The sequence below is a fragment of the Mya arenaria genome, chromosome 13 (genome assembly GCF_026914265.1).
Source record: "Mya arenaria isolate MELC-2E11 chromosome 13, ASM2691426v1".
Classification (NCBI taxonomy): Eukaryota; Metazoa; Mollusca; class Bivalvia; order Myida; family Myidae; genus Mya; species Mya arenaria.
In genome coordinates this window covers 17,019,490-17,044,497 of record NC_069134.1, presented here as the reverse complement: position 1 = coordinate 17,044,497, position 25,008 = coordinate 17,019,490, and the positions used below count along the sequence as shown (strand labels likewise).

General features: G+C 35.1%; 2 protein-coding genes across 3 annotated transcripts; one reads left to right on the top strand and one right to left on the bottom strand.

Annotated features, from left to right (window-relative positions):
• Nucleotides 1-1,301: 1,301 nt before the first annotated feature.
• LOC128214280 (uncharacterized) lies at nucleotides 1,302-4,614 on the bottom strand. 2 transcript variants are annotated; one of them, XM_052920669.1, is made up of 3 exons: nucleotides 4,481-4,614; nucleotides 3,148-3,267; nucleotides 1,302-2,902 (listed from the first exon to the last, which is right to left on the bottom strand). In XM_052920669.1, exon 3 carries the CDS (start codon nucleotides 2,875-2,877, stop codon nucleotides 1,456-1,458), a length of 1,422 nt encoding a protein of 473 aa, XP_052776629.1. In that variant the 5' UTR covers nucleotides 2,878-2,902; nucleotides 3,148-3,267; nucleotides 4,481-4,614; the 3' UTR covers nucleotides 1,302-1,455. The 2 variants fall into 2 exon arrangements, with proteins under 2 accessions (XP_052776629.1, XP_052776628.1); XM_052920668.1 differs by having other exon boundaries at nucleotides 4,476-4,601.
• A 4,810-nt stretch (nucleotides 4,615-9,424) lies between these two features.
• On the top strand, nucleotides 9,425-20,898 carry LOC128214262 (dolichyl pyrophosphate Man9GlcNAc2 alpha-1,3-glucosyltransferase-like). Its single transcript, XM_052920635.1, has 14 exons — nucleotides 9,425-9,774; nucleotides 13,041-13,125; nucleotides 13,648-13,737; nucleotides 14,051-14,139; nucleotides 14,450-14,538; nucleotides 15,114-15,178; nucleotides 15,479-15,661; nucleotides 16,458-16,593; nucleotides 17,047-17,132; nucleotides 17,751-17,835; nucleotides 18,013-18,083; nucleotides 18,360-18,428; nucleotides 18,690-18,846; nucleotides 19,418-20,898. The coding sequence occupies exons 1-14, from the start codon at nucleotides 9,693-9,695 to the stop codon at nucleotides 19,733-19,735; spliced, it is 1,605 nt and encodes a 534-aa protein (XP_052776595.1). The 5' UTR covers nucleotides 9,425-9,692; the 3' UTR covers nucleotides 19,736-20,898.
• Nucleotides 20,899-25,008: the final 4,110 nt, after the last annotated feature.

Genomic DNA, 25,008 nt, shown 5'->3' with positions numbered 1-25,008 from the left:
TAAACTTACAAGGAAGAATGAAGTAATAGTTTTCAGCAGTGTCATCCCAAATATCAATTATGTTCTAAATATTGTCTCATCCTTCGCCCGCTCTTGTTTTCAAACGAAATAGAAAATTGGATTTTCATACTAGTACTTGTATATCAATTTCGACCGCTCGCTCCAAATTTTCTCTGCTAAAATTCGACGAACAAACTATTAAAATGTTGTGGTCTATATGAATACTTACGAAGAAGCCAAATTGATCTCTTACCGTTTCAAGGCGGAAACCCCAATATGTATTTTAATAAAGATGGTCTTACTAAGATACATGTGCAGTCGGCAATCTGGCTTAAGTTCTCGATCCACTTGCTTGCAATCTGACTACGGTATTCGATCTTCCTTACTTGTACTCTGACTTCGTTGCTTCCATGCTTGAAATATGACTGAAGAACTCGATCTCCCTTTCTTGTATTCTGACTAATGTACTCCATATTCGTTGCTGGCAATCTGACTGAAGTATTCGATGTCCCTTGCTTGCAATCTGATGTAATCACTCGATTATGCATCGCTTGCAATCTGACTAAAGTACGCAATCTCCCTTGCTTGCATGCAGTGCGTATTGATGTTATAAATTAAATTAGATTGCTGCAGTCTATCTTTGTTGTCCTGTAATGTTGTGTGACTACCGTTTAGTGTATTGCTGTTATCAAATGCGACGACAAGAGCAATAAAAAGGTTGAAATTTTACTTCGTAATTCCATTTCACGTTTAAATAAGCATATAAGGTAGTGAGTACTTATTTATTTCAGTTCCTTATTACTTATTTAATACATTTCCTTGCACTTCGCTTGTCAAATATATGTTTAGCTGTTAGAAATTAGTAACAGAATATGCCTTCCGTTTTTCCCTATTTACTCTTTTCATTCATTAATTTGTTATATGATTTAATTACGTTCACAAGGAGTAACTAGTTCGGAGGCAGTTATAATAGAATGTTACCAAAACATGTAAGCTGACAATTCGTTTTTTTTTGTGGTCGGTCTATTGCCATTTAACAATATCGTAGTAAAAGTTGTTTAAATTGCATTTAAAATATTGGGCATATTTTTAACAATTGCGTATGAAGTCACATTCTGTACTGTGGTTATACTTGTAAGCTATAATTTTAATTGTGTCAGGAGCTGCAGGCCTGAATCACATAAACGTCTTGTCTTATCTACTCCTGTTTGCAGGATTAAGATTAAATATCATGTTGATGTATCGACTAATGCCTCTTATGAACATTACATTGTACTGATAAGGAACATAACAAGTAACCATCTTTTTCTCAATTTTATGTAACAGAAATGTAACAGAAATACAAATGTATTTGTATAAGTACAGCAGCATCAAATAATTATACAACATGTACGTTCATGTTTACAATAGTTCATGCATCAAGTTAAGCACATTATTTCAGGTTGCGTAATGTTTTCACACTTCCTTACACCAGTTTGCAAAGTCTTTGCAGTTGTAAATAGCAATGTTGTAGTTGTTATTTCCTAGTTTAGATCTTGCACTTTCTACGACACTTTCAGGTTCTCGACTCGAATCACTTTCGTATATCACTTTGTAAAGAGGAGTTTTAAAGTCTACCCATTCTTCAATTACCCCATGCTCATATGTATTGTGAATCACCCTCACTTTGTTCTGGGAAGGATCTATGTCCACAACTATTGCATGATGTCTAGGATGCAGTAACCAACCATAAAACACAACTTGGTCTCCCTGCTCAAGGTCAGTTATACTTTTGACAGCTCTGTCGTCGCGTTTGATAACAGCAACAAATGTTTTCGCGATATAAGGCCCCATCAAGGATCCCACCAGTTTACCCCCTATTGCGCCAAGTGTTCCCCCAATCAAACTTCCAATAACCACCCCAATTGCAGCGCTGACCGGCATGAACGCAGTTCCTATGACAGCGCCAGCCACTCCACCAAGAGCTTCTCCTGTAAAGCTGCCACCAACGGCAAACCCAGCTGCCCCGTTGGCTTCGGCAACTCTCTGAATCGCGCTCTCAAGAAAATCCTTTCGTGAAAGATCTCCGTTCTTCCTGTTTTGATAAATTCTAATCAAGCCCCGTACAAGATAAAAATATTCAATGGCTATCACAATGCCAGTCCCCATCCAATTCGAAGCACCTCTGACTTGTCCAACCGTCTCTACCACTGCAAGTTTTCCAGCGCATTGTAGGGTCTGTTCGACAGTAATAGAAGACGCCTCTTTCATCCCACAACATACAGCTTTCGACACGCCTTTTGCCTGTTGACTAACGGCAATTCCACATGTTTCTTTGATTTTGCCCCAAAGCCATCTGACCTGACAACTGTCACTCACTCCAGTTTTGCAAAATGTTGCATAGGACTCACAGTTATTACTGAAAAATCCATACTTAGTTTCGCCTATTTTCGACCATGCTCTAGATAAAGTCAACTTCGGGGGATTTTTGTCGGTAACCTTTTTAGGATAGTCAATTCTGTACAGTGTTCCCCATTCCTTTTCAAAAGATGTCCATTGCACAACAACTAGAAATGTGTTCGTGGTGTATTTAACCATATTGTAGCTAATAATGTGGATGCGTTTATTTTCTATGTCAATCTCTATCACAATAGCATGATGCCATATAATGTATGGCCTATGCCAACTTATATGATCTCCTGGTTTTAAAATATAGAAATTGTCGGCTTCTATCCTTGTTCTCGAACCTTTAACTTGAAACTGTTCTTGTTCCTTTTCTAGAGGATTCTTCTGTTCCGTTAAACTCTTTCCATTGAAAATATTGCGCTCTCCCCCACTTTGATTCAGGTATTCTTCCCTCAGCCATTCTTGTTCGCAAGAAGTGCAGTTTACACCCATCAATGCTTCATCATCAAGATATTGGCTGAAAAACTCCAGATTATCATTTCCACATAGGCATTGCATTCTATCGACCTTTTAATCACATATAGTGTAAAGAAATAAATGTGTTTTTCCGGCCACGCGGCTTTTATATGATATCCTTTTTTGCGGATTTCCCAAAACCAAAATTGTAAGTTTACGATTTTAAAAATATATATCTAAAAATCGTGCATTGGGATTCCTTTATGCGGATAACATTGCGCAATAAACATGCAATGTGACACTTACTATTAAGTTGAAGGCATCACACTCCTAATGAAAACCTCCACTTGAAACTCTTAAATTTTAATCCTTTAGCCCAAGTTGTTAAGCACAGGTTACAGGCTTATTCAGATGTTATGATTCTGTCTGAAATTAATATTGAACATTTATATTAAACTTAAATTCAAAAAATGCAAATGATATTGATATAAAATCAAATTGCCAAATTAGATGCAGAAAAGCAGCGCAAAGCACGTGGTATAATAATTGGAGACAAATAATAAATATGAGGAAAATGTGACAAAACACCCTTTAAAACATGCACTTTTAAAATAAGATTAGATGTAGGATAAATATCAGATTGAGGATAAAAAGTACATAAATGGTGATAACAGGCAAAGGGTTACGGGTAACCATATTTTAAATATAGCTAAGGCATTTACAGATATACAACACTACCAAAGAACATCATTTAATTTAGACCAATGTTTATGTATATCTTAAAAGCAGGTTATACCTCTTTGAACATGAAGATACAGATAGCTCAAAAGTTAATTCTACAAACGCGTACAATTTATATGATTTTATCAGGCTACATAAAAAAGTTTATGTTTGGCATCAATGTAAAGCACCATAGTAGCTTTTAAAACTATGCACATGTATACAAAAATGCGTCTTGACTCAACGAATCTCTAGATGCGACTGTGTCGAGAGCTGAATTATGTGGAAATTTGGAAGGGATTGGTCGTAACAATGCCTCAACCCCGGCCGATGACAATTCCAGCTCATATCAAGCTAGACAGGCCAAATCTTTTACTATTTTCTGACTAGAAACTAGGAATATTGACACAAGCCAAACGTAGATCTATCCGCAATATGATTTGACATATCGCTATAGCAGAAAAAGCGGAACTTTGTTTGATTGCAAGAAATGCAAAAAAGTATGCAAAATCTTAAGCAAACTGCACTAGATCACTGTAAAAAGAGGATAAGTGGTTGTTTCAGGTCGATATCGATTACATTTCATCGCGGGGCACCGTGAGTCATTATTATTTTTTTTTTTTATTACGTCCACTTGTGGTGCAATTTTCGGTGTTCACGAAATGAAATATGAGCGATATCTCATTGAAACAAACATTGTTTTTTTGTTATATGCTTGAACATCGTTTCAAGGTATCCAGTAAACCATTACGTAAAAAATGATGCCTGGTGATCCCGTATTATTTTGGTATCATTTGACAATGTTTTATATGCAGATAAAGAATAAATGTGAATTTGATACCGATTAAAATATCAAAACTACGCTTTTTCGAACATGAACATTCCAATATCAAGTTAAATAAAAAATCAATCACTTTACATGAATGAATGAATCAATCAATGAATCAATCAATATATTCATCAATTATCCAATTAATCCACCAATCAAACAAACAATCAATCAAATAATCAATTAAATAAATCCTCAATTTTGGACGAAGACATGCATTCAATGCATGTTAGTGAGATGACGCTATGTTCATTTTGTACATGTAAAGCAAGACCACATCATGTACGCTAAACAGGATGCCACTTTTAAGATTGTGATAACTCTTAGTCATTTTCTTATGAACAAAAAATAGATTTAAGTCATCTCCGCGTCAGAAACGTAAGTACTTATCACAGTCTCCATTCAGACGTGGGCAGTAAACAATAAATTAAAGTTAGATTAACAAAACCAAGTAGGTACAATGCATTTGCATGTATGCAATACTCGATAAGACGTAGATAATACGCGATGAAATGGACTTATTTGAACTTCAATGCACTTCAATAACGACGGAAAACATGAGTAACTTATATTAAGTGCTTTATATTTGTGCGAAAACAGATCATATGTTAGTTGAGATTGGGAAATCAGCAATCTGAACCTTCTGATGTCACTTGTAACCCTTTCCCCCTTGTTGGTGAATTTTCCTCTAAAAACATTTAGGCATTTTTTGAAAACGACAGTTAATTACTATACGGCAATAAAGTGTTGAATATTATACGTCATAAAATGATAGCGTATTTGTTATTTTGATTGTTTGTACTTGTATTCCTGTGTGTTTTTCTGTAATCATGGAATTCAAATATTCTTAAAAAAATGAAACAACAACATTATTTATGAAACAGGTATTGTTCTGCTGTAATTATTTACAAAATCTATCAAATATATACGAATATTGAAAAAGATAATGGTAGAATTTAGAAAATCCAAATGTTAACGCAATGTTTTTTTAGATAAAAATCCCTAATAGCTGTCTTCTACTAGCAATTCTCTACGAGATTAATGTGTGTGTGTGTGTGTGTGTGCGTGCGTGCGTGCGTGCGTGCGTGCCTGCGTGCGTGCCTGCGCGCGCGTGCGATCGTGCGTGTGTGTGTGTGTGTGTGTGTGTGTGTGTGTGTGTGTGTGTGCTGAGTCTTCTCATCATTGGTGTATCACCTGGATCGGTTTCGTGATCATCATCTACAGATTCTTTTTCTTCAGACTCGTCAACGCGTCAGCATGTGGAAAGTCGTTGGAGTAGAAACCTGGTGTAGACAATTGGGAAAGCGGTGCGCAAGATATAAATGGATGGAGGTGCCGGGACTCGAGAGTCGTGTTGGCTAAATATCTCCCTGCAACACACAATTAGTTAACAACATTCGGAATTAGTGTGGCTGTATGATCACATTAGTACCCCAAATATGTCGCATTGTCTTGTTTCACGAATAATACATGTTTTTATTAAATCGTCTGGCAATGAATATAAATAGTTTCAATCAAACCTGTCTTACATCTTCCTTGTGACATAAATGATACTTCAGAGGCTTTGCAAATATAAAACCAAAATTTATATGTGTGACATATAAATTATTTATATTTGCACAGAATATCTGCTGGAGGTTGTATGGCAGACGATTTGTTTTTCATTATCGTATGGTTGTATGTAACTTCAGATCAACCGCGGTTTCGTTTACAGAAGTTTGATTACTAGAATATTTTTACAACATTTAAAATTTGTTTATCCACATACTTCCCCATCTACCCTCCTTTGTTTAGAATTATATGATATGTTATAACATTAGTAGTTCAGAATTATATGATATGTTATAACATTAGTAGTTCAGAATTATATGATATGTTATAACATTAGTAGTTCAGAATTATATGATATGTTATAACATTAGTAGTTCAGAATTATATGATATGTTATAACATTAGTAGTTTAGAATTATATGATATGTTATAACATTAGTAGTTTAGAATTATATGATATGTTATAACATTAGTATTATTGCTTTTTGGACGGACTTTTGGCCCTCCAACTTAATGTCACATTGCCTTGTTTAACTTTACCTAATGATATACATGTATGCTATTTTATAAATCGTTTGGTATTAATTAAAAATGCCAGATCTTTTCAATCCAACCTGTCTTACGTCTTACTCCAGTGGGTGTATACTACGTGATAAATTACGTCATATATGCTACATCGGAAGGCAACATTTTTCTTAAAATGAAGACTTATAAATCAAAGATAACTTTTCTTTTACAACTCCATTCTAAATGAAACAAAGGGCAGTCCATAAAGCTTAATGTGCCCCGCATTAGATTCATTATCGAAATTTGATAAGGTGATTAGTTTCATCAAACGCTTCGACAAAAACGTTTCCAAAATAATGTTTTGACAGTGCTTCGTCAGACGGTCGTATTGTGAAAAGGTTTGTCGAAGTGTTAAAAGAAACTAAACTCTCAATCAAACTCTGGTAAAAAACCGAAGGTATGTCTCTGTAATCGGCGTAGACTGCGCTATGTTTCATTTAAAATGGTAAAGAAATAGTGAAGTTTTACTTTGTTTAAAGGTTTTTTTTCAAATCAAGATATTGCCTTCCGACGCAATTTATCACGTAATATACACACACTGTACTTGTGACATAAATGAAACTTCAGAGATGCACAAATTTAAAATATAGTTATATCATTGTATCCATTTCTGGCACATGAGTTTAAAGACGAAAATATCATGTGGTAATCGTTACATGTCAGATTAAGCATTCGAATAAAATGACCGTTAACACTTATATTGCTTACTACATGTACGAAGGTTTTTCAGGGAGTAAGCGGAATTTGAACATAACAGCTGTTTTTGAAAACATTTGAAATATAAATGAAACCGATGCAATCTACATTGATAAAATAATATAATGAATTTTATCCAATAATGCATCTAGATTTCTGGTACTCATAACAAAATGTATACATAATTGTATTCGTAAATGACTCTGGTCAAAACTATCACAAAATTTTCGAAAAAGGTATAATGTCTTCAATATGATAGCACCCTATTTTAAGGCGATAATTTCGGGCTAAAATAAGTAATGTACGTCTAGAAATCATTTCTTGAAAATTTGAGGTTATCTTAAGAAATTGAAATAGTAAGTAACTGTTTTACGAATCATTGTTCATGTTCGACAATTACGTGGCATTGTAAAGTTTTGGGTGGACCTGGACAAATCTTTAAGGGAGGCACTATATTATATATGATTTATTGTGCAGTATGATACGCTATGAATGTGTGGGAGAACGTCCGTCTAAATGCGGGGTAAAATATTAAGGAACGGTGGAACATTAATCGAAAATATCAGCACCACTGAATAGGTAGAAATAAGAATCTTGGATAGTTTCGGAAACCAGGTCCCAAATTCACAAACCATCTTAATTAAATTCCTTAAAACAAGATTAAGCTTCTATTATTTGAATAATATTCCACCATCTAGAGGTTATTATACTTTAAATAGGAAACATCTTCATGATAATCACAAATGACCATTTTTCATTAATCAAAATCAATTTTAGTATGTATTTTTCTAATTGAAGGTAGCTACTGAAGCGCAAAATTATTTTTCCAAATTATGTTGCTACGCAGGATGTAAGCCAGCAAATAATGGAATTACACGGAATACTTTTTGATAATATCATTAATTTGACAGAAACTGATGAAAAGTTATAAAGGCGCCTTCTTAGAAAAAAATCTGTACCAGATGATATTATATTAAAATAAATTTCAAAGGATGAAATTAGGGTCGAAAAAAATAAAACGTAAAATACCGCCCATACTATTCCCCGTGTTTGTTATATATGCAGTTCTTCACAAAATTAATACAAATATAAAAAAGGTGCTAGTCGTTCCCCACAAAAACGCCTGTCAGTATTATTATAAGTAACATTTGCCGGACATTTGCATAATTGTCTCTAATCTTCCACCCATTTAGGGATATTAGTCAACTCTGAATATAAGGTAGGGGATACAACACACAATTAATAACGGTGCCAAAAGAGCACACACTAAATTCTAACGCTATGGCTTACCTGACGAGGGACTAATGGTCCGATAACTTTGGTAAGCATAATATATTATATCGAAAAATTATTATTCCAACTATTTTGCATGGAAGCGAATGTCGGAATAGCCTCAAAGAATCAGATCGTTATACCATCAATAGGACTCAACATTATTTTTTTTTAAATGATCAAAGGCTTTAATAAATACACACGTTCCGACTTGTGTGAGTCAATGGTGGGATTATTATCATCTTACAAGCTTAGTCGATATCCGCAAATTATCTTTTCTGAAAAAGATAATGACGTTGTTTTCAGATAGTTTGACGCGACAGCTATTTATAAATAAGGAAATATATGACATTTCTTAATCGTCAAACAAAAAAAATAATGTTAGTCTTGGCATAATATCTGACATATGCACTTTGGTTAACAAATACAGGTCACTACTATTGCCGATTTCATCTTGCATAGTGTAACACGTTCGAAGTCAAGCTGGAAATGCACTGTCCATAAAACCGCTGAGCAGACAAAATTTACTTTAAGGCGGGAAAGATCCACACGTGAAAGGAATTTCAGTTCTACTGTTCAAAAATCTTTTTACCCAATTTAACCATGTGCTGTGTGGAAAATATTCGTTCGTAGTTGAAGCTTGCGCACTTCATTGCTAATTTGTGGTTAAACAAGCCCTCTTTTTTGCAATCCGTGTGTTTAATTTGTATACGCGTATTCTTTTACAAACCCGAAATAGATGTTTTTCCTTATCCATTCACAGCTGCAGTACGTCAGAGTAGTTTTAACTAAATGATTCGACCATTTTCAGAAGTTTTGTTTTAGGAGTTACTTAAAAAAAATTAAGGCTCATTTCTATTGTGGTCAAATCTCCCGTGAGCGGAGGATATATTGAAATTAATTAATGAACTTAATTTGTAACCATTTACAACTTTTTTACAACAGGTTTTGGCAATATTTTCTAGTTCTGAAGTGGTGTGTTTAAATTTGGGGAAGTAGCTACAATGGATTTTAAAGTAATTCTTAATGTCAATTGAAATTTTCACTCCTTAGCATGCAGTGAAAATATCAAAACCGCGCATGTTTTCCTTTGAATCTTCTGCGAAGGGAAGTAACCGTTGTGCTGACATGTGCACTCAAATTTCTGTTGTCTGCTCCCATCAAAATAGACGTGGAATAACAAATGAAAGCTTTAGAGATATTTTAGCAAAGAGAAATGTTAACATTTGCAAAAATATGCATGGTTTCACTTGTAGCAGTTTTGGCAAGATGGTGTGTATCTTTGGGCGACTATTCAGGTAGGAAAATAGCTTGATCAAGTTGATGTAATTTCGGACAAAACTAAAAATGCGATTTGTAATAACTGAGGCAACAATCGCAAGGAAATTTGATGGACGATGTTATAGTTTATAATTTGCTGTAACTATCAGGGGCGTAGCTTCCTGTAGGCCGCGGCCTACACATATTTCAGAAAAACCGAAAAAATAAAGATGCCATATCTGCAATAAAAACTGAAGCCATAGGAGGGTGAGTAGTCATTCTAAAATGCCGTCCAGGCTTTTTTTTTTACTGATGGTTAGCCTGGTCCAGGCTAACCATCATTAAAAAAAAACCTGTACGGCATTTTAGAATGACTAGGAGGGTGAGGGGCTAAACTATGAAATTCCGACAAATGCTCTTTAATTTATAGGAAACCTGGTATTGCAAATATATCATTTTCCTTTGCTCTAAAATACATTTTCACGCGGCATTAATGTTCCGTATAGAATTTATCGGAAGTTGCATACCAGTAGTCTGCGCGTTTACGCCGTAAATTAAACATTTCCAATCGGCTTGGTAAAATGTTGCGGGCGCTTTATTATTTGAAATTGTAAATGATCTGGTGCCAATATTGCAGAACATAGTCCTTTGTATCCTGATTTCGATAGTCTCCCTTTGACTTTAATAGATGAAGATACCAAACAACAATTGCTAGAAGGAACTTGGCAATCATGCCTCCAGTACCAGTTTCCACCCGAGTGTCCAAACTATGATGGACACAGTTCAGGACATTGGATTCTTGTTCAATTATTCAGCAAATCGTCTAGCAGCGTTCCAGGACAAGCTTTCTAGAGAAGTCGCAACGAAAGAGGAAATGTTACGGCGCACTAAGTTTCGCTTGTTATGTGAAACACGATGGTTCAGTCGTGCGGACGCACTCGAAACGTTCCAAAATGCGTTCCGCTTAGTGGTCCACGCACTTGAAACTATTAATGAAGACGGAGACGAGAAGGCCGGCCAGTATTTGCCCGCTGTTCTGCGCTTTGAATTCATTATCTCACTTTTAGTGGCGCAACACATTGGGTACTACCATGAACCTGACAAATCTTCTTCAGAAGGAAGGCAGTGATCTACTACACGCTGTTGAAGAAACAAACATCATTGTCAAATTGTGCAATGACTGGAGTGCTGATCCTGATGTGTAAAATGGACTGTACATGAAAGCAACGGATATAAGCTCAGGCATCGACATTCAACCATCAATGCCAAGAAGAGTTGGTCGACAGCGAAACAGAGCAAATCCTGAGGTGCAAACACCATCTGACTACTTCAGAATAACCTTGTACAATGTCTTCAAAGACAGATACAGTGCACAACATTTATTGCCTTCAAAATTGGAAATTCTGCAGGACGATATGCTGCCATTAATTTATGCTGCTTAGGCCCCTGATCGCCACGAAACATTTGACACATTTAAAACAGAATGGAATGTGAGATGGAGCATCGCAGCCGCAAGATACCACGAAGTAGACCAGCAAGGTATTTTATCCGCGCATATTTACAATACATGTATTCGAGGTTCTTCTTACTCTGCCACCTACATCAGCCTCTTGTGAAAGGTCGTTTAGTGGAATGAAACGAATAAAAAACTTCCTGCGAACGACAATGAAAAGCGACAGGTTGTCATCCTTGGCCCTAATCCACAACCACAAGAGCATGATCATAAGATGTTGACCGCGTCATCAATGTGTTTGCGACGCGAAAATGCCGGAAACTAGAGTTTTTTTAATGATCCCGGAAAGTCAACTGTGCTGTAGAAAGCGACATTATATAATTATGGCATTGTTTGTGCAAATACACATGATTAACTTAGATTTTGGCAACAAAAGGCATTAATATTGATTGAAATTTAATTAATAAAATGTTCAATGTTTTACTTCTATGGCCTGTCTTCTTTAGCTAAAATATGTACAAAATTAATATGAGGTAAAACATAATGATATTGTTGCTCTCTTTAATGTTTTTACAAGGAAATATACACCAAAATGCACCTACAATCACCTAGCTCAGCAAAATTACCGGGGATGGGGAGCATGCCCCCGGGCCCCCTAAAACGTGGCCTACACATATATTTTTGTCAAGCTACGCCCCTGACCATGACATTTTTTTCAAAGACAAATTAATCATTAATTATCCAATTGATAAAAGTTAGACCTAAGCCTAAGGCTAATACCAGTGCATCAGTCAATTGTAACCATGCCCCCCTCCCCCAAGGTCCAGGGAATAGCGGGGGTTTTGACTTTTGGTCCAGCCAATCCCAGGTAAAATAACCATCCTAAGGGGACAATCTGCTGGTAAAATCCTCGCACAAAGACACCGCATCCCGGGGACATAAGTAAGGCCTATAATAATGTACATATTTAAAGCCTACATTTTGATCTTGTTAAACTCTGTAAAGATTGGCTAAAACGCAGACAAATCCCGTTAAAAGAACAAACATTTCCTGGCATAAAGCCACGGCCTATTCCCCACTATTGCACAAAAAACAAAACCATTGCATTCACTCAGCACTGCTGGGCCACCCTGAGGTAAAAACATATTTCCTTGCTTTCCCTCCAGACCTGGGGGGTTGTGGTTTCAATTGACTGGTGCAAAGTCCAAAAAAGTGTACCGGGACAGATTTTTTTACCATTTCTTATATGGAAAATGCTTAAGAATCCTGTTTTGAACATCTGTGACATTAGACATAGACTATTTCTTACGGAGATAATTGAATGATCAAAATGGCAAAAATATTCCCAGGCTTATACATAATGATTGGGGAACTGTAACAAGTACTGAATCACAATAATATTATTTTTTATACTATTATTCTTTTTATCTTTTTTGAAGGGAGCCAACTGTGCCTGTACTTCCCTATATTTGCCAAATCTCAACTTTACTCAACATTTTAGGTCTACCTTGGAGTAATACTATGACAATATCCATTTTTAAGAAAATGTGCGCCTTTATTGTATATTTTTTGCCATTTCAAACCCTCAAATATTTTTGCCATTTTAACCCGAGATGCATAACACTATCCACTATTTCACTCATATTTTCCATGTTATCAAAACGCAGAATCCGCCATTGACATCATCAAATCAACACTTTGACCTTGGAAACACCATATATCTAGTTCAATACCTTCAAATTGGTAGTTTAACATCGAGAATTTGATGGAAAAAATTTCCATGGAAAAGACAACAACATGACTATGTGTGGAATTGTTTATGTTCTATCTGGTTTATGTTCTATCTGCCAGGTGCAGGAAAGCCCCCAATGTTTGGAGATTATGAGGCTCAGAGACACTGGCAGGAGGTTGCTGTTAATCTCCCAGTACAAGAATGGTATGTGACAGGCAGAGTTGCCATTTCTGGGCAATATTTGGTTCAAATAAGGTCATATTTCCATGCAAAAAAATGTGTTCTTAAACTTAAATTTCATTTTTTCTTTCTTTTCAGGTCAATGAATATGTTATAATAATAAAAATAGATGTTGAAAACTGATTTTGGCAAAGGCGAGATGTTTGACCTACTAAATAAGTTTAAGTGTGATATAAACAGTGTTTGCCTTTTAAGGAACAAACCTCAGCCAATGAAAGTATTTTTTTCATACAATATTTGTTTATTTTTAAGAAAAATGAGAGAATGGTTATAATCATTAAAAGTCAATAATTGACTGTTCAAAATGCATCAAAGAATGCTATAATACATATTAATATATAAATTATATGACATTTTTAGTTTTTGAACTTGAAAGCTTTTGGAGATTAACCGTATTAAGATATTTTATGTAACTTTAAAAAAAAATGAAGCAATTCATGTAGGACATTGTTTTGCAAGGTGAATTGAGAATGATTTATGGTGCAGGTACAAGAACTCTTCACGGAATGACCTGATGTACTGGGGTCTGGATTACCCCCCTTTAACTGCGTACCACAGCTACTTATGTGGGCTTGTGTAAGTGGAAATTTTATAATCTGTTGACATTCTTATTATACAAATATAATTAATTTTACCATAAAAAGTACATCTTAAAGTCTAATGCAAACTATGGCAATAGGCACATCTATGAGGGTATGGATAGAGGAGAAAAGGGTGTTTCTATAAAGGAAAGGGTTAATCTGAATTTAAATTTGCATTCATTAAAAGCATGTTGTTTAAAATTAAAGGAAAGCATGTCTGCTATCTCATCCCCTCCTGAGTAGCAGCTATGATAGATAGTTGATCATTATATATATATATATATATATATATCATTTCATACCTTCAGAGCCAAGTACCTCAAGCCGGATTGGGTGGCCTTGAACATTTCACGTGGCTATGAGAGTTATGAACACAAGCTCTTTATGAGATATTCTGGTGAGATTGCTAAAAAGTACCTTTTTATTCAGTTGGTTTTCTCTAGGTGTGTGTATGAAATTATTATTGTCGTAATTTTCATTAAAACTTTGTTTACAAGTCTGTTTTCATTTGTAAATTAAAATATTGATCAACAATAAAGTTAGTTCTATCTGTGTATTAAAATATTGTACAAAATACTCCTTTACAAAGTTTAAAAATACAATCTGGAATTTTAATTAACAAAAGTTAAACAATATTTACAGTACAATGTTCACCGTTCAATTTTATTTAGTACCTTAAACTAAGCCAAGTGTTGTGAATGTTGCAGTGCTGTTGGTGGATGTTTTCATCTTCTTTCCTGCTGTTTATTGGACGTTTGCAGCACGGAAACCTCATCTCACAGACCAGGATGCCTCAGTTAGTAGTTTCTATGTGTACATGTACTTAAGTTCAACAGCATATGGCATATGCTGTTAATGTATTGAAATCAGTTCATGATTCTAGTTTAAATTGCTACTTTGAAAAATATCTGATAGCTCACCTCAGACTTTGATTCTGGATTACTGTAATACTAGTATAATAAAATATTTAAGCTTTATCTAAAATCAGTAAGATTCTTTTTAGAAAAAAACTGTTTCTTTGGCAATTGTACATGTCCATCCAATTCAATTACATTTAAGCTTTTTTGACTGTACATCAAAAAGACTTACATAGTTATCATGCAGGGCTCAAATTTAGACTTGCATCCTTGTAAAAATTGCATGAAATTCGCCTATGCTTGAAAGAATACAGCAAGTGGATTTTAGTACAATTATTTTGTGTTGTTTTTTAAAATGATGCACATAATATTAAAGTGAAGCTGCAGCCTTTGCATTGTAATGTTATTTACTGCCATGATCAGATAAATTATCTGCTAATGCATTATATGATTAAATTCTAACCCTGTCATATGAAAACTGTTGTTGTACAAATAACTTGTGGTTGTGTTTCAGGTAAAGTCCTACCTGTTGATGCTTCTGTACCCAGGGCTGATACTAATCGATTATGGGCATTTTCAGTATCCTTATGTTAAACAGTAGCGGCTGTATACATATTAAAGCAGCTTCATTTACATCTTCCTTGCTACGGTAGACATTAGAAGACTACTATAGGTTTAGGATACTCACTCATATAATGAAGGTTAACACAGTCTATATCAAAAGTTTAATAGCTCAGAACTACTTAAAAGTGGTCGTAATTATAACACAATATATAACCAATAAAAATGCCATTTTCCTTATTCTTCAGCAAATAAAGGTATAAAAACGTGACCTTCCATTCTCCATTCTATGATTTACTATCTTTACCTAGAACTAAGATACAACTGTGTGAGCCTAGGGTTAGCCCTGCTGGCAGTGACTAGCCTGGCCACGAACCATGATGTCCTGGGATCAGTGTTGTTTTGTCTGGCCCTCAACTACAAACAGATGGAGCTCTACCACGCCATGCCTTTCTTCTGTTTCCTGCTGGGAACATGCTTAAGAGACATTCGCAGAGGAGGGTAGGCATACATGTATTTGAAAAGTCGCTTTTACTTTTCTAAGCTCCAGTTCTTATTTTGCAGCAGTTTATGACTCTGCCAATAAGTCTAATATATTTCAATTGCAATTGGAATAGTTGCTTGCCACATGTGTTTGACATACCAAGAACGTGTGGCGAGTGCACAAGTCCCTACCCCTAAGGTCAAGGTAACACTAAAGTGACTTTAATGTTTGTATACAAAGGAATGCTGCATATAAGGACATAAGAGTATAGGTGGTCGTGTCCGGACTGTAACTTTCTCTTGTATGGACAGATTTTAAAATAACTTTCCACATGTGTTTGACATATCAAGACAATGTGTTACTTGCAAGACCCTTGTCCCTATCACAGTAAGTGTTTGCTTACTTTGGAATGCTGCATATAAGAACATTGTGTATCGATGGTCATGTCCGGGCTGTAACTTTCTCATGAATGGAAACTGTCCTGCTAGATCAAATAAACCAGATACAGATCAAAGAAAGTCCATTGTCATTTGTTATAACTGGTGATTTCAACCAAAACGTGCATTTTCACTGTGTTTCCTCTGCATTGTTCAATTATTTGAATAATTTATTTCAATAAAATCAACTTGTTTATTGATAATTAAATTGATTCTGTATTTATGTCTTATCGTTAAGTAATTCTGTTTAAATCCACACTTCTACATGACCTACTTTCATAACGGCGTAGGTCTTTCAGTGGTGGCCAATTCATTATGTTCTCGACCTACTCTTTTCTGACATATTATAACCCCCATTTCTTCATGTTTATTGCAGCTTCTGGCGACTTGTACAGATAGGTTTGGCAGTGTTGGCCACGTTCGCTACCTGCTGGGCACCATTTCTCCTGGACCTTGACACAGCCAAACAGGTTCTTAACAGGCTCTTCCCTTTTGCTAGGGGAGTGTTTGAGGTGAGCTGCAAAGTCTTACATGTATTATTGAGTGTGCTGAATTCAAGATAAATGTGAATTTTACAGCTTGATCTTAATGTTGAATTAAATGTAATTATTTTCAAAATCTCTGATTGAATTCAAAGGTTGTCTGTAGAAAGGCTCAGTCAGTGTCTTATGTATATCATATAACAGTTAGTCACACATATAAATAATGTATATTATATGATTGTCATTAGGTATATGATTTATTTGACACAATAAGTGAATGCCTGTAATACAATAAGTAAATGTCTGTAATATGACAATGTTTTATTTCCATCTCAGGAAAATATGTCTATGTATAGTGGTGCCTTTAGTGGATTCTTACTCATCCACATGTACATTATATCTTCATAACAAAGGAAACAGATATATATTGTTTGATAATGATATGTTTTATTTGTAACATAAACCTGTTTGCTACCCCCCCAGGACAAAGTGGCCAATGTGTGGTGCTCCCTGTCCGTGCTCATCAAGTGGAAACAGATGATGACCCTGGAACAGATACTCAAATTGTGGTCTGTTCTTGTTTCTTTAAAAAAATTGTCTTAAAAAAATAATCACAGTATTGTAAAAGCCTGTTTTATTGTCAGAGGTGTCATTGTTATCATTTTAGTTTAAACTTTATTTATTTTATGATTGTGAAAAAAGTTATGTTAACTTACACTAAGTCACTCTCATTGGCACAATGTTGCACAAGAGTAAGGTCTTATTTCATAGGGGACACTGGAGAACTAGGAGAACCAGAGAAAACCTACTTGTCCAGCTTGGTGAGCACCAACCAAACTCACATGCACCCAGGCCGAGAATCAAACCTGGATTGCCTTGGTGATAAGCAAATGCACTAACCACTGGGGTAACCAGAAAACTGACTTTCAAAAATTGGCCATCACTTTAACTCTGCTGAAGTTCTGTGTTTGCACCATGGAACACATGTTCACAAGGAACACACATGTGCAGACATACATAGCAAGTCCCATAGCTCTGGCTTAAATATTTGTAGATTATGACCCTTGAACCACTGAAGGAAATGACCGATTATTGGAAGTGTTCTTGTTTTATTACTTTCATGTATCGCAAAAAGAAGTTATACATGTGACTATGATTGAAAAATAAAAAGTTTCTGTTCTTTGCAGCCTTTGTGTGACAGGAGCGTGCCTTCTCCCTTCGTCTGTAGATCTCCTGTGTAGACCGTCATTCACCAAGTTCAGATATGCACTGGTAGTCCTCTTTATTATTGTTATAGCTAGTAAAGATATGTTTGTTTATGTCTTGTTCTTTTGCATTATTAAAATCTTTGTAAGAAGTTCAAACTTTAATCCTTCTAGGTCTATGCACATTTTGAACAAATCGTTAATACTTTTTAACACTTATTTATTTGTATTTTTTTTATTACAGGTGAATTCATCGCTGGTGTTCTTCCTGTTTTCATTCCAAGTTCATGAAAAGAGCATTCTTATTCCAGCATTGTAAGTTTCCTCTCACACAGTGTCTGTATTTACGCCAATTTTCTTCTCCTTCTATGTTGTTGAATGATAATTGTGTTTTCATATGCTTCTCACAAATGATCTACTTCACTCTGAAGGAAAATATTATCCTTAAATCCATTGTATGAGTAATTATTTCCGGTGTACTCCTGTACTATGTATTGTTTCAAATCAGTTTTAACAAGAACAACATACATGTAATTCTCAATATGCATGTAAATGATGGCAAATTTTGAATGTGTGGTCATCATGTTTCAGAATAGTGTGTACATTGATACCTGATTGTCCATTTTGGTGCTTCTGGTTTTTGCAAATGTCCACATTCAGGTATGTGTATCTGTGAATGTTTTCTAATATAGATGAAATCATACAACAATCCACTATGTTTGATAGTATAACTTCTACAATTCAAACTTTGGATTTATTCTTACTCATTTTTGAATCAGTTTGTCATCAAAAGTAAGGAAAAATAATTTCAAGTCATACAAAGTTAAAATATTAATAAAAAAGGTTCTCATTACTAACAAAAGTTTTAAACCATGTATTTGTACATGTTCAGACTAATTCAGATTTGTTTTTCTATTTAAGCATGCTACCTCTGCTGATTAAGGATGGTCAGCTGGTACCGTACATAGCCTTCATGCTCCTCTACCCCCTCCTGTTCAACGCCTTCAATCCCATCCGCCCAGACACTGCCCCACCCACAGACACACAAGTCTGGGTCAACATATTTGTAACGCTGGCTGTAAGTGGATAATTCTTTCTGCATAAGCAATTATTTGATCATAACAGTCATTGACATAAGACTGTTGAATGAATGAGTCTGAATTTCTAACACAAGTATTTGGCTATAAATTCTGAAAGCACTTGGCTGGTATTCATAAAACATCTTAAGTCATTTTTGATATGCTGTGACAACTTACCATTATAATATCTGAAATACTTCTTTTTTTCAATGATTTAATTGAAAATATATACTTTATGTTAAGAATAATAAAATATGTATATCTTTTTGTTAAATTTTGACCATGAACATTTTTGGATTTTGACAAATTAACAAATGACTTCAGATGTTTTTTTGGATACAGGCCCTGCTTTATAAAATTCAGAATTGCTTCAAACACTGCCATTAAGCCTTTTATGCACTTAATTTTATTTGATTGATGTTGGTTGAGTATGCTAAATTATTGAAATTACTACAATTTATCTGTTTGTTTTATTTGAATACATTTTACCACCATTATCATATCATGAACATTATTATAAATTTATAAGTGTAAATTTATTTTAATAATTTGTCCAATGTTGTATTACAGTTCTGTATCTCATGTGTGGGCCAGGTATTTCTGAGTCTTGCCCTGGTGATATTCCCTCCTCCGGCTGGTCTCCCTGACCTGTTCCCGCTCGTGATCTCCGTGTTCTCGTGCGCTCACTTCCTGCTGTTTGCTGCATACTTTCACTACTGTCAGTTTACAGCAGGAATCAGTGTAGACCATTCACATAAGACAAAGGCAGCCAATGGGAAACATAGCAAGACTTTTAGTAAAGCTATGAATAAAGCTACAGTGGAAAACACTACTAAACATAAGAGCTTGGCCAATAAACTTAAGTTACGGAAAAAGAAGCATGATTAATGCTTGGACATTCCTTCATTGTCCCTAGTTATGTACATTTAATATAAGTGCTTAGGCTTTAAGCCAAAGAGTTATGGCAGGATGCTGCACCCTGTCCTTTTTTGTAGCGCCTTTCTGCCAGCATGTGCACCCTCGTGCCTTCCTAGCATGAAATGCTTAAAATAATGAAATTTTTCTTTGGTTTTGATTTAAACTTAAAAGAAAAGTACACAATTGTACAAACTTGACGTATATGGCAATTGAAACTAACATTACTAGCACTTAAGCACAATTTTTATATATGAATAATGTTTAAATTCTTTACCGTCTGACAGAATGTGCACTTTTCCCCCCGTAGCACCCACTGTCTCTTCTGCAGCACCCTGTCCTCATTACAAGGTGGCAAAGACCCTACGTGCTGATACACATGGTGTTATAGTATGGTATTAAAACTTATGACTTTAAGTCCTTAGATTTAAATTGGTATTGAATCAATGGTATGATTGTTATTATATCATACGTCTGCATAGAATATAATGCATAGACTAAACGGCATTGTGAACATTTTCCTTCGGTGCATAGCAGGGAATACAATTATGATCAATATATCAGATATTGGCCGATTGTTCAGAACTTTGTTCAAGTTAACAACGTGGTTAAAGGCATCTTTGTTAACTTCAAAATGTGAACTGTTTTAGGATTTGCTCATATATTTGCATAAAACAAGTACAGCTTAACCAGTTGTCTCAAACTCAAAAATACTGCAGATCACATGTATATCCAGCCAACATTCAGTGCAGAAACAATTTTAAAGTTAACAATGATGACGTTAACAACGTCTGTTAAAAAAGTTCTGAACGGCCCATTGTTTATGTGATGCTTGTATTATTGTGTACGTATTAAAGTGAATGGTTTTATATTATTTCATGTATATTTGTACAAAACATTTTACTAAATCATTCATGGTTGAAATAATGCAATATATATTGTTAACATTTGAAGGTTAAAACAGCAAAGTTATGCATTACTATTTCCTTTTGGAATTAAAAGTTGTATTTTATTCGTTTAAATTGAGTATATATGTTAGTGAAATTTAACATATACGAGATTATAAAGTTGAACCAATACTGGCTTGTTGATATACATGTTGTATATATTCCATGAAATACGAGTGTCCAAAACTGTTCACCTGATATTTCTTTGAAATTACTGTCATGTTTTAAATTCTTACATAACATATTTACCGTACTATGAAAGCACTGTCTGTGGATATTGAAAATTAATGTTATAATCTACATTCTTATGAAATATAGGTTGATAATATTGACTGATGTTTTAAATGTCGGTTACGGCTATGCGCAGGTACTTGTTTTCAATTGGCCAAGGTCATAATTGGTATTGAAATTAATCCATTCGAAACACCATGGCCATTTTCCGTCGACAACAACCACTGATGTATGCCGGTACACCGGTAGAAGTAGTTTGTAAACATTTAAATATTAGTTTTAATTATGCCCCCCTTCAAAGAAAAGGGGTATATTGCTTTGCACATGTCGGTCGGTCGGTAGGTCCATCGGTAGACCAAAGCTTGTCCGAGTGATAACTTAAACATCCCTTGACGTATGGTCACCAAACTTGACATGAAAGTTTGGCATGAACAGTAGATGACCCCTATTGATTAAAGAGGTCATCGGGTCAAGGGACAAGGTCACAGTGACCTTTATTGGTAAAAGGATTTTAAAGCTTGTCCGAGTGATAACTCAACAATGCCTGACCAATGGTCATCAAACTTAACATGGAGGCTGGGCCTGACCAGTAGATGACCCCTATTGATTTTAACTCATCAATGCCTGCACCCATAGTCCTCAAACTTGTATAGGGGTTGGGTCTGACAAGTAGATGACCAATATTGATTTTGGGGGTCATCGGGCAAAAGGTCAAGGTCACAGTGACCTTGAATGATAAAAGGTTGTCCTAGTGATAACTCATCAGCACCTGCACCCATGGCCCTCAAACTTGACATGGAGGCTGGTCCTGACCAGTAGGTGACCCCTTTTGATTTTACGGGTCCTGGGGTCAAAGGTCAAGGTCACATTGACCTTGAATGATAAAAGGTTGTCTTAGATAACTCAACAATACCTGCACCCATGACCCTCAAAAATAACTTGCAGGTTGGGCCTGACCAGTAGATGACCCCTACCGATTTTGGGGGTCTTCAGGCCGAAGGTCAGTGTCACAGTGACCTTGGATGATAAAAGGTTGGCTTAGTGATAACTCGACAACGCCTGCACCCATGGCCCTCAAACATGACTTGTAGGTTGGGCCTGACCAGTAGGTCAAGGTCACAGTGACCTTGAAGGCAAACTTAACAACTCATTGACCTATGGTCGTCAGACTTGACATGAAGGTTGGCCCTGACAAGTAGATGACCCCTATTGATTAGAGTGCTCTTCGGGCCAAAGTTCAAGTTCACATTTAACGCCAAAAAGTTAACAAAGCTTCTCCCAGTGATATCTCAACAATGCCTGAACCTATGGTCGTCAAACTTGACTTGGAGGCTGGGGGCCTTGGCAGTAGATGACCCCTATTGATTTTAGGAGTCATTGGGTCAAAGGTCAAGGTCACAGTGACCTTGAATGCGAAAATATTCTTCGAGTGATAACTCGACAATGCCTGCACTCATAGCCCTCAAACTTGACTTGGGGGGTTGGGCCTGACCTGTAGATGACCCCTTTGATCTTAGGGGTCATTGGGTCAAAGATCACAGTGACCTTGAATACGAAAAGCTTGTTTGTGTGATAACTTGACAATGTCTGCACTCAAGACCCTCAAACTTGATAATTAGGTTTTGGGTGACCAGTTGACGACTCCTATGGATTTTGAGGTCAAAGGTCATGGTCATAACTCATATTCATCATTTCGTCATATTTACTTATTCCCTGCTGTGAAGAGGATACATTTTTATTTGCAAATATCAGTCATCATCTGAACATGATTAAAAACTGTACCTAATATCCTCACATGTTGAATGGTCATTATCTTAAAACTGCCTCAAAGGCATCCAATGTCAATGACAAATCAGCTGTCATTTCGGTCCATGCATATTTCATTCAATTGTCCAAATAATCCTGACAACATGGCCATCAGGGGGCATAATGTTTGACAAATATCTCTTGGTAATTGTAGTGTTTTCACGTTTATTTTCTATATCTAAAGTTCAAATTGATTGCCAGTGAAGTGTTGTATTACATAAATAATTAAGATTCCCAAGAGTAAAGTCATAAAGTTTTACTGCTAAATTGAAATTACGCGATCTACTTGCAGCATAGTTAAATGTAAAGATTTCAGACATTGTAAACCGTCAATATACATCCGAAGTTGTTTTCGATGGAAAAAGGCCAAGGGTTTTCGAATGGGAAAATATTCAGTTAAAAGAACAAGTTTTTTTGTCTCCTGCAAATACACATCTGTGTGTACTGATATTTAAAAACGAATGCGAAGTAAGAAGTGTCACCGCATCTTCTAGATTCTGAACAAACCGTAATACCTATGTCTTCCCTTTGACTGAACTTCTTATCTTTTTCTTCTCCTTATTCTTCCTTTTCTTCGACCAAATTTTGTCTGGAGCAGAAATTATAGACTCTAGAAGGAATTGATTGGAACATAGATCCCGATGTGAAGTTTTGCACATTGCAAGAATAATATAACTCTTAAGCACTTAATTGAACACTTATCTACCCTGATGTGAAAATATAAGTTAGAGAAGGTAGAGAATATTTTTGAATATAAGTATACTCTCGTTTCAAAACATCCTGCACCCGGATAAGATGGACGATACTTATGGCCATGATTTTGGTTGACCTTTAAAATAATAAATATCGTTACCTCTTAAAATAAATTATATTGTATAATGTTGACAATATTTTGGTTTGGATTTATTTCGAAATGTATCTCCTTGTTTTGATTATTTTTGTTCACCATAATCGGTTTTGGAAATACAACACCATTTACCATACATTTAAATCACAAACTGTTTAGATTCCAAAACATGTATGCGTATATGTATATCTTTATTATCTTATCTTTCATTTAAGATATACCAAAAGTATGTTGTCAATAACATTAAAAACTCAGTATTTTTTATTATACGTGGAGTAAGCAAGTGCAGGTACACAAAGTGAAATATCTGATGATACTACGTATCGTTTGCTTGTAAGAACATATCTTTAGAACATGGATGTTGGAAATTAATCACAAACTACTATTAAATTGCTCCATTCAACTCAACTAATCATCCTTTTACAGAAGATATTAACAGAATGGACACCAATACTGGTTTCTACCCAGGAAACGTACTCGAATGTGATATAATAAGGTTTTAGCTTTAGTAACAATAGCTAAAAGATATAAGTATTTAATATAAACTAACTGAATATCATCAAATTGAAATGTAGAAGAATAATTATTTAAAAAAAATAAAGGCAACTCTTACAGCCTTGCCGGTATTGCACAAAATACACTAGCTGGGTTTCAATGGTTGGATTAATTCTTATGAAGTTGTACACACGAATGTAAATGTTCAAAATGAAGGCTAAACGAAAACGTACTGAAATTAACAAAAAAATAATAAAAGTATGTGATTACAAATATTAAAGAACCATACAATTAATATATAAATATACAAAGTTAAACCTATTTTATAAGTAAAATTGCTTTCTGTGGCTCCATTCACAATTTGAAACAGTTACTATTCTTTATAGAAAACCAAAGCAAATGTCGACAACATCTATCTTGAACAACAACAACAAAAACAACAACAAACCTTATATGATCCAAATATTTTAGGTTGATACTCTGGATATACTCTCCAAAGTACAAAAACGTGATTTTCTATTAACTTCTTGGCTAATCAAAATATATGTATGGTGTCTAGCTAAAATATGTAGCGCGCAACCGTTCATAACAAATACACATAACAATACAAATGACAATTTAAAACCAGATAAAAATCACATTCCTGTGTTTTATCTTGACCCTTTTTAATCAAAAGTAGTACTCTAAAAAGTCGCTTGATCAATATAAAGTTTCATCAAGCCCCAATTACTCGAAACTTCTTAAGCTTAACATGCTTAAGTCGCTTATTCCAATTAGCCAAAATACATACTGAAAATAGATTTTGATACATGAAAAATGGTTTATTCTGACAATTATACATATCATTCCTACGTAATTTCAAAAAGTTCTTGAAGAAGTAAATATAACACATATTATAGAACAACAAAAATAGTGAGATT

Bases quoted from the DNA above. Each gene is read 5' to 3' on its own strand.
- LOC128214280 (XM_052920669.1), bottom strand. From the start codon at position 2,877: ATGGGTGTAAACTGCACTTCTTGCGAACAAGAATGGCTGAGGGAAGAA.
- LOC128214262 (XM_052920635.1), top strand. From the start codon at position 9,693: ATGTTAACATTTGCAAAAATATGCATGGTTTCACTTGTAGCAGTTTTG. The intron at 13,738-14,050 runs GTAAGTGGAAAT...TCATACCTTCAG, and splicing joins AGCTACTTATGTGGGCTTGT to AGCCAAGTACCTCAAGCCGG. The intron at 18,429-18,689 runs GTATGTGTATCT...TTTCTATTTAAG, and splicing joins TTGCAAATGTCCACATTCAG to CATGCTACCTCTGCTGATTA.